Below are 14,025 nucleotides of genomic sequence, written 5' to 3'. Positions count from 1 at the left end.
GTTGCTGGGGTGATGGGGCAAGGTCTGTGCCCTCAGAGGAGTCCCATGGGCTTCCACATGGGTGCAGAGGTGCCCCTGGGTGCCACCACAGCGCCCCTGATGCCACCACACTCCCTGTCCCCCCACACCGAGGGGATTGGGAACGGGAATGTGGCTTGGCCATCCCAGGCCCCACATCAAAAGGCAGGGAACAAAACAACTGCAGAGCATTTGGAAGCAAAACAAATAAACCCTGGGCTGCTCAGGGGCAGTGGGGACCAGAGGGACAATCGAGGGCTCTATTTCTGGCTGCTCCTTTCAAAGGCAGATCCATAACAGGAACTTTTGATCGTGGGGCCCTAAAGAAGGTGACTTCTGATATCCAAGCCCCAAAGAACCTGACTTCCCCCAATCAAAGGCATTGCCACAGCCCTCTGCTTTATCAGGTGGCTGGTGGGACTGGAGGAAATCCTGGGTTTCTGCTTCACTGGGTGGCTGGTGGAAGTGGAGGAAATCCTGGGGCTTTATCGAACCTCAGCAGCCTTCAGCCGAGAGGACAACGTGACAATCTCTGTGTTTGCAAAGCATCTTCCAGCAGGAAGGTCCCCAGAATGTTTTCTTCACAGGGAGAAGGTGTCTGGGAGATCACCTCAGTGATGGCACGTTGCCCTGTGGGAAGGTCTGGAGGGGCCACTCCTGGCCAGCTGCTCATGCCCCATATTTTTGAGGCTCATTAAGCACTGTGAGACTGGAGGAATCAGCCCAACCTGAAATGCATCAGGATGATAATGAAGATAATTATCCTGAGAGCAGCTTTCCCCCTAAGGTGCTCTGAAGCCCCACAAAGGGCTCTGGGGGTTCCCAGGCCACCCCTGACCCTGTGCTGTGTCCTGTCCTGCAGGTGATGTGACAAACCTGACTCCTGAGCACTCCTTCGAGGGCACCAAGGTCGGGGTGGGCAACATCGTGCTGGCCCTGTACAGTGGCCTCTTTGCCTATGGAGGATGGTAAGAGGCTCCCTCTGCTTTCCACACTGAACTGAATCCCCACACCGATTTCAGTCCCAAATGAAGCACCTGGAGGGTTCCTCTGTCAGTGCTTGGAGCACCTGCAGGCACGAGGAGCTGCTCAGTGTGCTGTGGGAATGGGCCATTTGTGCTCCCCATGGAATCATGGGATGGGTTGGAGGGACCTTAAAGCCCATCCAGTGCCACCCCCTGCCATGGACAGGGACACTGTCCCAGGTGGCTCCAAGCCCCGTCCCACCTGGCCTTGGACACTTCCAGGGATGGGGCAGCCACAGCTTCTCTGGGCACCTGTGCCAGGGCCTGCCCACCCTCACAGGGAAGAATTCCCTCCCAATATCCCATCTAACCCACCCTCTGGCAGTGGGAAGCCATTCCCCTTGTCCTGTCCCTCCATCCCTTGTCCCAAGTCCCTCTCCAGCTCTCCTGGAGCCCCTTTAGGCACTGGAAGGGGCTCTCAGGTCTCTCTGGAGCTTCTCTTCTCCAGGTGAACACCCCCAGCTCTCCCATCCTGGCTCCAGAGGGGCTCCAGCCCTTGGAGCATCTCCATGGCCTCCTCTGGTCCATGATCTTATCACCTGGAAGGGTGGCCCTGTCACTTATGGATCCAGCTCTCCACTTGCAGTGTCTTGCAGGGTTTGCTGGATCCACCAGCACCATCCTGGCTTGTTCCTTGCAGTTTTAGCACTGTAGGTCTTGGAATTGGGCATCAGCCACCCTCAGTGTTCCCACAGCCACCTCTGTCCCCCTCCTGAACTGCCTGTGAACATGAGTTTAAACTCCAGGGCTTTATGTATCCCTTGGACTAACCAGAATTAACCCCTGTTCTTTTTCCATTCCAGGAATTACTTGAATTTTGTGACAGAAGAGATGATAAATCCCTACAGGTGGGTGTGTGTCCTGGGGTGACATTCCTGGGAGCAAACCTGTGTTTTGGGGCAGCTTCTCCCTCCTGTGTGTGGCAGGGGCTGCTGCTCAGCCCAGGAGCCAAGGATTTTATCTGGAGAAATAAAAAACAAGATAAATTAATGGCCTTGTCCCTCCCTGGAATCAGGGAAGTGGAATAATAATCTCTGTAGGAGAAGGGCTGTTGTTTACGCTGCTTTCCTGTCCCTCTGCTATCTGAGCTGCTGGAGGGCTCTGCTTCCTTGGCTGACACCTCTGTGAGTTATGGGTGAGGAAGGAGCACTCAGGCCTTTATTAGTGCCCTGGAGAAGCTCCCCCAGAGGGTTTGTGCTGCTCTCCACGTGTTTGTCTCGTGCTCTTCCCGTCCTGTTGAGCAGCAGCTGCTTCCTGAGCTGCTCGTGCCTGTCGGGGTCACTCGAGGGCTCAGCTCGGGCCACAGCAAAGCAGGACAGGCCTGGGAACCCCCTTTGCCCTTGGCTGCTGCCTGGGAGTCACTGGGAGCCACTGGGATCCTCTGGGAGCTGCTGGGATCCCCTGGGAGCCACTGGGATCCCCTGGGAGCTGCTGGGAGCCACTGGGATCCCCTGGGAGCCCCTGGGAGCCACTGGCAGCCACTGGGATCCCCTGGGAGCTGCTGGGAGCCACTGGCAGCCACTGGGATCCCCGGAAGTTGCTGGGATCCCATGGGAGCTACTGGGATTCCTGCTCAGGGTCACTTGTGCAAGAGCCCTGCCTGGCCCTGGGGGATTGGTTCCTGCTGGGAAGGATTTCAGACTCCCCTTCCTTCAGCAACAGTGGGGAAAAAGGGAGTTTTTGGTTTTGCAATTCTTTTCCTGTCTGCTGAGTGCAGTCATGGGATGTGACTCTCCCCTGTGGCTTTGAGCTCCTCTGCTCCAATCAGACATGGCACAAACAGGGGCTGCTTTTCCCTTCCCAGTGGCAAATGAAGTTAAACTGTTTGGAAAGGCAAGTTTGTACCAGCTGGGCCTGTTTACAGACCCACTCAGGCTGTGCCTGGGCTCATTTCCCTGGACTTTCCTCAGCCCAGCCATCTGCACAGAGTTAGAGCCTGGAACTGCTCTCTGGATCCTCCCTGAGCTTCCTATGGCCCACAGGAGACCCACCAGCAAAGTGAACCTGCTGTGCCCAGAAGAGAATCCACGTGCTGATGCCACGGGGTGCTTTGAATTAATTAATTGCCATTGCAGTGGTCCTGGACTCCTGCCTGCCCAGCCAGCCAGAGCCTCTCCATGGAAAGTCCCTTCTGCCATAATCCTGCACTCCCCATCAGGCTGTTCAGAGGATTGTGGAGTTGTTAAGGGTGGAAGAGACCTCTGAGATCACCAAGCCCAGCTGTTCATGCAGCACCACTAAGCCATGTCCTTGAGTGCCACATCCACATGTTGGTTTTGTTTTTGGAGGGATGGGGACTCCAGCACTTCCCTGGGCAGCCCATTGCCATGTGGGCATCTTCCCTGCCTTGGCTGGGGAGGTGGATGTGCTGAGGAGCCAGAGGGCAGAGTGGCTCAAACACAGAGCGAGTGCAGCAGGATCTGGGATCAGCAGGATCTGGGATCAGCATCTCCTTGATAATGTGTGTCTTTTCCCAGGAACCTGCCCCTGGCCATCATCATCTCCCTGCCCGTGGTCACTCTGGTCTATGTGCTCACCAACTTGGCCTATTTCACCACACTCTCCACCGAGCAGATGTTGACGTCCGAGGCCGTGGCCGTGGTAAGGCAGGGCTGCTCCAAGGGGACTCTGCTTTCCAGGGCAGGTTAAACCTCACCTGCAGCCTCTGCTCCCTTCTCCTGGACTGTTCCATGGCTGAGAATCCCCTGGTGTTGGGCAGGAGATGAGGAGCAGCTGTGGTGGGAGCAGGGGGCACAGCGTGGCACCACCTGGGGCTCGTGGCAGACAGAGGGTGGGCAGGGCTGCTCTGAGCTCTCAGACAGGGAGGGTTCCTGCTGCCCTTGTGACTGCTCACCACTGACCAGAGCATGATATCTATGGGGAAAGGTCATCCAGGCAATACTGAGCTGTATTGTCCTCTCTCTGTATCTTCCTTGTTTTAATTAAGAGAGAAAAATAATACTTCTGTTAATTAGAATGCCATTGTGGTCAGAAATCCTGATTGCTCTGGGAGAGAGCAGACCTTGGAGACTGAGCATGACCAGGATTGTTCAAGACTTCAGGGGGCATCTCCCAGCCCTGGGTGGGCTGGTCTGACCTCTCAGGTGACAGAGCTCCATCCTTGGGTTGGCTCCAAGCCCTGCTCGAGCCCACATGATGTGGTGCTGAGTTGCTGGAGGTGCAGCCTGTGCTGCATCGAGTCATGGAGTGGTTTGGGTTGGAAGGGACCTCAAAGCTCATCCTGTCCCACCTCTCCATGGGCAGGGACACCTTCCACTGGCCCAGGTTGCTCCAAGGCCCATCCAGCCTGGCCTGGGACACTTGCAGGATGTTGCTGCTCCCTGCACCGTGTGCCATGGCAAGGCTGGCAATGGATACTGGGCACAGGCTGCAAATCAGTGCCAGCTGCTGGTGCCCAGCTGGAGCAGCACAGGGGGCAGTCTGGGGCAGACCTGCAGCTCTGGGTCCCTCTGTGTCCCAGACTATGTCCCTGTCCCAGGCTGTGTCCCAGGGCTGTGTCCCTGTCCCAGGGCTGTGTCCCTGTCCCAGGGCTGTGTCCCTGTCCCAGGGCTGTATCCCTGTCCCAGGGCTGTATCCCAGTCCCAGGCTGTGTCCCAGTCCCAGGCTGTGTCCCAGTCCCAGGCTGTGTCCCAGGGCTGTATCCCTGTCCCAGAGCTGTATCCCTGTCCCAGGGCTGTATCCCTGTCCCAGGGCTGTATCCCTGTCCCAGGGCTGTGTCCCTGTCCCAGGCTGTGTCCCCATCCCAGACTATGTCCCTGTCCCAGGCTGTGTCCCAGGGCTGTGTCCCTGTCCCAGGGCTGTATCCCAGTCCCAGGCTGTGTCCCAGTCCCAGGCTGTGTCCCAGTCCCAGGCTGTGTCCCAGGGCTGTATCCCTGTCCCAGAGCTGTATCCCTGTCCCAGGGCTGTGTCCCTGTCCCAGGGCTGTGTCCCTGTCCCAGGGCTGTGTCCCTGTCCCAGGGCTGTGTCCCTGTCCCAGGCTGTGTCCCCATCCCAGGCTGTGTCCCAGTCCCAGGCTGTGTCCCAGGGCTGTGTCCCCATCCCAGGCTGTGTCCCAGGGCTGTGTCCCCATCCCAGGGCTGTGTCCCCATCCCAGGGCTGTGTCCCCATCCCAGGGCTGTGTCCCAGTCCCAGGCTGTGTCCCAGTCCCAGGCTGTGTCCCAGTCCCAGGGCTGTGTCCCAGTCCCAGGGCTGTGTCCCAGTCCCAGGGCTGTGTCCCTGTCCCAGGCTGTGTCCCAGTCCCAGGCTGTGTCCCCATCCCAGGCTGTGTCCCCGTCCCAGGCTGTGTCCCCGTCCCAGGCTGTGTCCCAGGCTATGTCCCAGTCCCAGGCTGTGTCCCAGTCCCAGACTGTGTCCCAGTCCCAGGCTGTGTCCCCATCCCAGGCTGTGTCCCAGGCCCTGACTCAGCACTTGGCAGCAGCTCCGTGTCTGAGTCTCCGCAGTTTCCGTTTGCTCCCGAACTTCCCGATGGCTGTTCTGATAAATGTCCTGGCCCCGAGGGAAGGGCTGGCTGCTGCTTTGTTGGAGCAGCCCCACAGAATGTTTTTCAGGAAGGAGGAGCAGCAAATGGCAATGTGGGAAACTCAGAAACAGCCTCAGCACCACTCCATGCCCTTCGCTCTGGTTTCTGCAGATACCAACTCTTCGTAGGCAGCTCTGAGTTCTTTTGGACTTTCTGGGTGTGAAATGGCTCTTGTTGTGCCCCATGCAGGATTTTGGGAACTACCACCTTGGTGTCATGTCCTGGATCATCCCTGTCTTCGTTGGGCTGTCGTGCTTTGGGTCGGTCAACGGGTCTCTCTTCACGTCTTCCCGGTAGGTTTCTTGCTCAATCCTGTGGGCTCTGTTTGCAGGCTGGGCTCGGTTCCTCTTCCTTTGGAGCTGCCCCCAGAGAGTGGCTGTGGGCAGACACAGAGGCTGAAGGGTCTGGAGGCCATGTGGAGAATGCAGGGAAAAACAGCCAGGCTTTAAAAGCATGAAAGGAAACCTTGCAGTGGTCTCAGTCCTCTGTTCCTCAGGCAAAGCCCTGCTGGAGTCAGTAAACCAGAAACAGGCACAGGCTTGGGGATGATGAGAAAGTGGCTTTAATGAAAAGCAGAAAGTTGTGAAACTTCAGGGCTGAGAATGGCTCCAGGCAGGGGAGAAAGGACAGGGCAGGACAGGGACTGAGATGGTTCCAGCTCTGACACATCTCCTGGGTCGTCTGAGGGAAGTCACTTAAGGGCTGTCTCTGGAATGAAGGTGGAAATGTCCATCTGCAGCCTCCTGCCTAAGTCAGGGATTGGCATTGCAGCCCTGCTGCCTTGGGCTGGAGGCAGAGCCCAGCTGGGGCTGCAGGGCTGCAACTGCTCTGTGTCCCCCCAGGCTGTTCTTCGTGGGATCCCGAGAGGGACACTTGCCCTCGATCCTGTCCATGATCCACCCCAGGCTGCTCACTCCTGTGCCCTCCCTCGTGTTCACAGTAAGCTCCTGGGCTGGGCTGGGCTGGGAGGGAAGGGTTGGGGTGGGACCCCAGCAGGGTGGTTGGTGGGAGAGGGTCCCACCTCCAGTCAGAGCCATTCCTGCATTCACCCACAGGAGAGGGACCTTCTCATCATACCCTCATGCTCCACTTCAGTTTGAATCCTCCCCATCCCTGGAGGGATCCAGAGCTAGGCTGGACAGGGCTCAGAGGAGCCTGGTCTGGTGAAGATGTCCCTGCCCATGGGTTGGAACGAGATGAGCTTTAAGGTTCTTCCAACCCAAGCCATTCCACAAGTCTATGAACTTATTCCAGGCACCAACTGAAAATGGCTTAAATAAGTAAAAATGAATCCACACAATTCTCTCCCTGGCAGGCAGTTCTGAACTCCCTGTCTTCAGTGCTGTCCCACACGTGGTTTTCCCTGCTCCCTTTGCTAATGGCTTTTTCCCTGGATTCAGTGTGTCATGACCCTGCTCTACGCCTTCTCCAACAACATCTTCTCAGTCATCAACTTCTTCAGCTTCTTCAACTGGCTGTGTGTGGCCCTGGCCATCATTGGGATGATGTGGCTGCGTTACAAGAAGCCAGAGCTGGAGAGGCCCATCAAGGTGAGAACTGGGGGAAATGGGAGGTGGGTCCTCCCCAAGTCCCTTCCCAGCTCCAGGGAAGGCTCAGCTGCTGGTCCTGCGTGGAAGAAGGGCTGGGATTGTAGGGAATTGTGGGGTTGTAGCTCAGGGAGGTGTCCCTGCTGCTGGAGGGAGTTGGTGGGGGAGGATGAAGAGCTGCCATGGCCGTGGGGACAAAGTGGAGGTGGCTCTGGGTGTCAGGGACAGAGGTGGTGGAGGTGGCTCTGGGTGACAGGGACATGGAGTAGAGGTGGCTCTGGGGGTCAGGGACATGGAGTGGGGATGGCTCTGGGTGTCAGGGACACGGTGCTGTGCTGAGGATGCTCTCCAGGACCAACACTCTGCCCAGGACACAGCCCAGGCCGTGGCTCTCAGTGAAACTCTCTGTACCCTCAGGAATTCACCCAGAATAGCTCCCTGCTGAGGCAGCCCCTGCTCCCAGGGCTTTGTTCCCTGTGTCCTTGGCCAGCCTGGCAGCCCCGTGGCCCAGCTGGGAGGAGGCCAAGAGCGTGTCTGGTGGCCTTCAGGGCATGTTTCCCACTCATGCCCTGGCACGGGCAGGTCTCTGCCAGGAACAGCACCCAGAGAGAGAAACAAACTGCCAGGCCTGTGCTGGCACCTTCCCCAAGGGCCTCTTTACAGGGTGTTTCTTTAGTTTTTGGGGTTTTCAGAGTGCCCTGAGCAGTGCCATGGCTTGAGCTGTGGCTGTTACAGAGTTTGGTGCTGTTGGTCCAGCTGCTTTGTGGAAGGAATGATGGGATTGTGGAATTGGGGTGCAGAGAGGGGCTCCTGGCCATGGGGGAGCATGAACTCTGTCCCTGCCTGGGCTGTACACCTGGATAAACTTCCCTGGTCCCCCTGACCCATGTCCTCTCCTGTGCCTTGTCCCTGCTCAGGTGAACATTGTCCTGCCCATCTTCTTCATCCTGGCCTGCCTGTTCCTCATCGCCGTGTCCTTCTGGATGACGCCGAAGGAATGTGCCATCGGCTTCGCCATCATCTTCAGTGGGATCCCTGTTTACTTCTTCGGGGTCTGGTGGCAGAACAAGCCCAAGTGGGTTCTCCAAGGCATCTGTGAGTACCTCCAGGGAGGGGCAGGGCTGCAGTTTTTGCTCCCAAAAGAGCAGTTTCCCAGTTCCATCCAACAGCTGGCAGTGCTGGCTCTGCCTCCCGTGGAGGACATTCCAAGGTCTTGGCTCTGACCCATTCTTTCCGTGATCACAAGTTGAACCTGATGATTATCATGTCTGTCAAACACCCAAAATGCTCCCTGACTTGCAGTAATTGCAAACTTGGGGACAAATACCATGTTTTGGGGTTTTTTTTTTATCTTGGGAAACAGGAGGTTGTTACTCAGCAGAGTGAAGTTCCCTGAGCACGTTGCTCCTCCTCCTGGAAAAGCCTTTGCTCAGCAGAGAATCCCTTCCCAGTGGTGTGGGAAGGCAAAAGGAGGAACTGAGCACAGCTGGCCTCAGTCTGACTGCTGAAAACTCACAATTCATCCCAATCCGTGGCTTAGGCAGTGCCAGCATTTGGGATCCAGGCACAGCTTTCCCTGGCATCCCTGTGGCAGCAGAGCAGAGGGAGGGGTGAGTCCCCTGGATGTGCTCTCATGGAGGTTTCTTTTTAAGGCATCTGCTCTAAGGTTTTCCAACAGCTGACACTGCCCCATGGTGTGTTCAGGGATGGAAGGGCTGAGCTTGGCACGTGGAACCTCTGCCCAAACAACGGAATCCAGAGTCAATCCGTGTTGTCCAAGTGACTGAGCCCCACCAGCTGCCTCCCAGCCCCCCTACAACAGGCTGGCCTAGGAAAGCAGGCCAGGAGAGGTGCCCACCCAGCCTTGGCTGCTGTTGATGGGGGAGAAAAAGGCTTTCAGGGCAGTGCTCAGCACTCCTCAGTCCCTTTTCCCCTGTCTCTGTTTCCCTCTGCCACACTCACTTTCTTATCCTGGCTCAGATCCTGGAAAAGCCATTTCTGCAGTGCCTGGGTGGCAAATTACCATAGTCAGGGTTTTTCTCCACCAAAAGAAGAAAGAGAATATAGAAAATATTCTGGGACCAGGGAATGGTAATCCTGCAAACCCTCAAACACAGCACCTTTGAACCCTTGTTGCTGATGTGCTGCAGATAATTTGAGCAGCTGCAGCTGCTCCGAGTCTGAGCTGGGCAGATTCAGAGTTAGTTCTACCAGGCAGGAGGAGAGTGTTGGGATGTCCCAACATGGAGAGGAGCAGCAGGGACCAGTGTTTGGATATCAGCCACCAGCACTAAAATGGGTGCAAAAAGAAAATCCCTCCAGCTGAGCACCTTTTCCAGGGCAAACCTGCTCCTGAAATGGTCCCTTTGCTCCCCCCTGCCCTGGGCCAGGCTGTGGCCTCGGCCCTGTGGGCAGGACAGGTGGGTTTAGGTGGGTTTGTCCTTCCAAGGTCTCACTTGGGTTTCCAAATTGCAAGTAAAATCTTCACCTTGGATTTTCCATGCCCATTCCTGACTCAGTTTTGGCTGCTCACACTTAAGGCACCCAAAATTAGTTCCCATATCACTGTGCAGGTGGCAATGGGATCCAAACCCTGGAGCCTCTCCTGGAGCATCCAGGGTTGCGTTTGGGACTTCTGGGATTGAGTAGGGAGTACCCTGTGGGTTATTCCAAGCCTGAAATTGGGAAGCAGAGGGGTCAGCCCTCCTGTCTGAGCCCAGCCCCAGGTTTGGTTGGGCCCTGTGTGGTCCCTCACCCTGCTCTCCTTCCCCCCAGTCTCGGCGACCGTCCTGTGCCAGAAGCTGATGGAGGTGGTTCCGCAGGAATCGTAGGCAGAGACATTCAGCTCGAGGAAACGCACAATTGCAGTGTCAGAAGACCCAAGAATCTGCTCACTCACCCCAAGCCCAGGCCTTGGAGCCCCGTGGAGCTGCCTCCTGCTGACACCACACTCTGCCTTGTCCCCTCTGCCCCCTGGCACTTGGATGAGCCTGCGAGGAGTTCCTGGTACGGACACAGCCAGCAGGAGGAATTCCAGAGGGCACTTCCAAAGGGGTCCCTCCTGCCTGTCCCATCAGCATCTCTGTGTGTGTGTATGTGTGTGGCACTGAGGGCTGGGCTTGGCTCTGGGTGGGCTCTGCTGGTTTGGGACAGGGATGCCCCAGATGGAGGATCTGCTCAGGAGCTGGTTTGGGTGTTCAGACATGCCTGGGGCTGTCCCAGGGCCATGGAGGGTCCTGAGCCCACCCCACCTGGGGTCCTGAGCCCACCCTACCTGCCTTTCCTGGCCAGGGAGGGTGGTTGGGAAGCAAAGGCTTGCTGGTGTTGGCTCACACACACACAAACTCACACCAAAACGTGCTGGGGACACTTTGGACTCCACTGCCAGTGGCTTGGGTGAGACAAGGCAGAGCAGAATTAGTGTCAGAGACTGGGCAAGGGGAACCTCCTGTGCCTGTCCCTGTGCCCCTGGCAGAGCACTTGGAACCCCCAGCTCCAGTGCCCTGCTGCTGAGCCAGTTCCCCAGGGTGCCCTCACCAGAGTGCCCATCCCTGTGCCCTGTGCAGGAGCAGCCCCAAGGGTGGAGGTCCTTCCCCCTGGTAAACCCAGGGAGCTGCACCCAGCACAAGGCCAAGTGCTTGGCTTGCTCATCCCCTGCTTTTCTGGGGACAGCCTTTCATCCAGCATGGGATGAGCAACACTCTGCTCTCCATGGCCCTGCTCGTTGCCCGTGGTGTGATCCCTGCTTGCCCCAAAGCACTTGCAAGGGGAAATAGAGGGTGGGGTGCCCTTGGCACGTGCCCTGGGGCTGTCCCTGCATTTCCCAGTGCCATGGCCTTTGTCACACTTCTGGAATGTGCCATGGAGATGGGACCAACCAGGGCAGTGGCTGGAGCTTGGCTGTAACCTCAGGCTGCTGGAGGCCATGGGGTGGTTTGGGTGGGGAAGGACCTTAAAGCTCATCTCGTTCCATGGACAGGGACACCTTCCACTAGACAGGCTGCTCCAACCTGGCCTTGGACACCCCCAGGGCTGGGGCAGCCACAGCTTCTCTGGGCACCTGTGCCAGGGCCTACCCACCCTCTGAGCAGCGATGGTAGATGGTGTGTTTTGCTCCAAGGAGCTGTCCTGGGGCCTCCTTTGTGCACCAGGTTTGGCTTGGGGAGATCCCTCCACCCCCCTCCGCTCCCCTCCCGGGAGTGATCCTTGAGCACAAACCCTGCTCTGCATGTGAAACCCTCTTTGGCTGTCGTGGGTGGTGCCATCCCGTGCCCTGGGCACACCCCACATCCCCGTGGCCCCTGTAGTCCCCCTGTCCCTTAGGGACAGTTGCTGTGTCTGCTCAGAAGCGTCGCCTTTGCAGCAAAGTCTTTGAACACTTGCTTGTTGTGCCTCTGCTCTGCTTTTTGCTGCCACCCAGGGCATCTCCTGCCCCAGCTGAGCTGCTCTGCTGCAACCCAGGGCATCTCCTGCCCGACCTGAGCTGCTCTACTGCAACCCAGGGCATCTCCTGCCCCAGCTGAGCTGCTCTGCTGCAACCCAGGGCATCTCCTGCCCGACCTGAGCTGCTCTACTGCAACCCAGGGCATCTCCTGCCCCAGCTGAGCTGCTCTGCTGCCACCCAGGGCATCTCCTGCCCCACCTGAGGAGCTCTGTTGCCACCCAGGGCATCTCCTGCCCCACCTGAGCTGCTCTTCTGCAACCCAGGGCATCTCCTGCCCGACCTGAGCTGCTCTGCTGCCACCCAGGGCATCTCCTGCCCCACCTGAGCTGCTCTTCTGCAACCCAGGGCATCTCCTGCCCCAGCTGAGCTGCTCTGCTGCCACCCAGGGCATCTCCTGCCCGACCTGAGCTGCTCTGCTGCCACCCAGGGCATCTCCTGCCCCACCTGAGCTGCTCTTCTGCAACCCAGGGCATCTCCTGCCCCAGCTGAGCTGCTCTGCTGCCACCCAGGGCATCTCCTGCCCCAGCTGAGCTGCTCTGCTGCCACCCAGGGCATCTCCTGCCCCAGCTGAGCTGCTCTGCTGCCACCCAGGGCATCTCCTGCCCCAGCTGAGCTGCTCTGCTGCCACCCAGGGCATCTCCTGCCCCGGCTGAGCTGCTCTGCTCTCTGCTCCACATCTCTGTGCTCCTGCTTTGTGCCAGTGGCTCCTTGAACTTGTTCTCCTCCGTGTCTTTGTGCACTTGGCCGTTGGGAAGGTGGGATCCTGCAGGAGCTTTCAGATGGATTCTCCTCGGAGCCCCCAGGGCTGGTGTGGGGGCTGTGCCATGGAGTCTGTGCCATGGAGTCTGTGCCATGGGGGCTGTGCCAGAGGGGCTGTGGCAGGGGGGCTGTGTCAGGGAGTCTGTACCATGGGGTCTGTGCCACTGGGGCTGTGCCAGGGGAGCTGTGTCAGGGAGTCTGTGCCAGGGGGGCTGTGCCACGACCTGGGCAGAGCCCAGACTCTGAATGTCCTCCTTGTGCTGGCCCCAGAGCATCTCCAGCCACGGGATGGGCTGGCAGAGCCAGATCCAGGGCTTGGCTGCCAGGCAGGAGATCCCTGCAGGGATGGGCATCTGCTCCCTGCTCAGTGCCAGGGCAGCCCAGGGGGCCTGGGCATTCAGGGGGGCTCCAGGGGCTCTCTAGGTCAGGGCTCTCTGGAGCAATTCCAGGACGATGCTGGGCTTGGTTTGGCTGTGCTTGAGGAATTTTCCCAGTTTTCCCTCTCCAGACTGGCAGCTGGGTGGGTGGGGGGTGGGGGTGATGCCAGGCTTGGTGGCACCAGGAGCTGCCAGGCTGGTGCAGGTGTGAGATGTGGTGGTGGGAAGCGTGGCTTGGGATCAGCCATCCCTAAGGATCCCAAATCCAGAGGATTGTTGCTTTGCTCCCCGTTCCTCAGTCAGAAGGAGTGTTGCTTCCTCCAGCTGTCAAAGTGTTAATGAGAAAAAAAATATAAAAGTATTTTTTTAAACACTGAATTAATTTCTAAACTGCCTAAAAAGAGACTTTATAGCTGCACCTGAGTTATTCCCGAGGGGTGACATCCAGCTCAGCCCAGGGACAATCCCACATCCCACGGACTCGGTGTCACCTGCAGGGAAAAACATCCTGTTGTTCAGGGACAGGGACAGGTCTGGCCCATCCCCAGGGAGGGGCTGAAGCGGCTCCCAGACCTGCCCCCCACCCCAGAACAAAGGGAGGGTGTCGTTCACTCCTCGTGAACAATCTGACTTTTCAGAGATTCTTTTCTTTGTACTTTTGTTGAGGTTTTTTTTAAAACACAAACACACACACAAAAAAAAGAGTTTAACACACACAAGCAAACTTAGGTCTGATTGACAATTTTATTACATTTGGTTGCTTTAAAAAACTATTTTACTAATTTAAATGTTGCTGTAGATGACAATTCTATTTATTTTAAGGGGTAAATATCTTTTAGTCTTAATCCTTCTCCAGTAAGTGCTGTTTATTCCCAACGTTTGTGTTCCTGGCAACACAGCTATTCCACTGGTCAGCCAGTCGTTCTGAATCCAATGGCCTTGTACAACAAAACGTCTCTTGCAATGTACTTTTTTGTAGTATTTCTTGATTCTTTTATGTCTGTGGTTTAACAAATCTGTTGAATGTTTGGGTTGTTCTTTGTTTTGGGGTGTCTTGTTTTGTTTTTTTAACAAAGAAAGCTGAATTACAACTCTCTTGTCGCTGGTTTTTCCCTCCAAATGATCTTGCCTTGTTTATCCCACATCCCTCAGCACCAGCCCTGGGTTTCCAGGGATTCCTCTTGCAGGGGGTTGGGAGCATGGCAGAGAACTGGGGAATCCATTCCTCCTTTTTGGATTCTGGGTGTTTGTCAGACCCAAGGGAGTGGCAGAGTGAGGGAGTTTTGGGCCTGAAGTGGGAGCAGGGGGTGGGTAT

The 14,025-nt window shown here is 57.1% G+C and overlaps 1 protein-coding gene across 1 annotated transcript in view; it reads left to right on the top strand.

The window, feature by feature from the left end:
• The window catches only part of SLC7A5 (solute carrier family 7 member 5), a 37,488-nt gene extending 23,687 nt beyond the window's left edge, over positions 1-13,801 (top strand). The window contains exons 3-10 of the mRNA XM_071567973.1: positions 881-986; positions 1,847-1,891; positions 3,521-3,644; positions 5,773-5,876; positions 6,426-6,522; positions 6,984-7,133; positions 8,048-8,225; positions 9,906-13,801. Of these exons, the coding sequence (XP_071424074.1) occupies positions 881-986; positions 1,847-1,891; positions 3,521-3,644; positions 5,773-5,876; positions 6,426-6,522; positions 6,984-7,133; positions 8,048-8,225; positions 9,906-9,961 (860 nt within the window). The 3' untranslated portion in view covers positions 9,962-13,801. The remainder of the gene's footprint in view (positions 1-880; positions 987-1,846; positions 1,892-3,520; positions 3,645-5,772; positions 5,877-6,425; positions 6,523-6,983; positions 7,134-8,047; positions 8,226-9,905) is intronic.
• Positions 13,802-14,025: the final 224 nt, after the last annotated feature.

This window comes from Pithys albifrons, chromosome 12 (assembly GCF_047495875.1).
Source record: "Pithys albifrons albifrons isolate INPA30051 chromosome 12, PitAlb_v1, whole genome shotgun sequence".
NCBI lineage: Eukaryota > Metazoa > Chordata > Aves > Passeriformes > Thamnophilidae > Pithys > Pithys albifrons.
The sequence above is the reverse complement of the archived record's forward strand: the minus strand, read 5'-3'. Positions and strand labels throughout refer to the sequence as shown.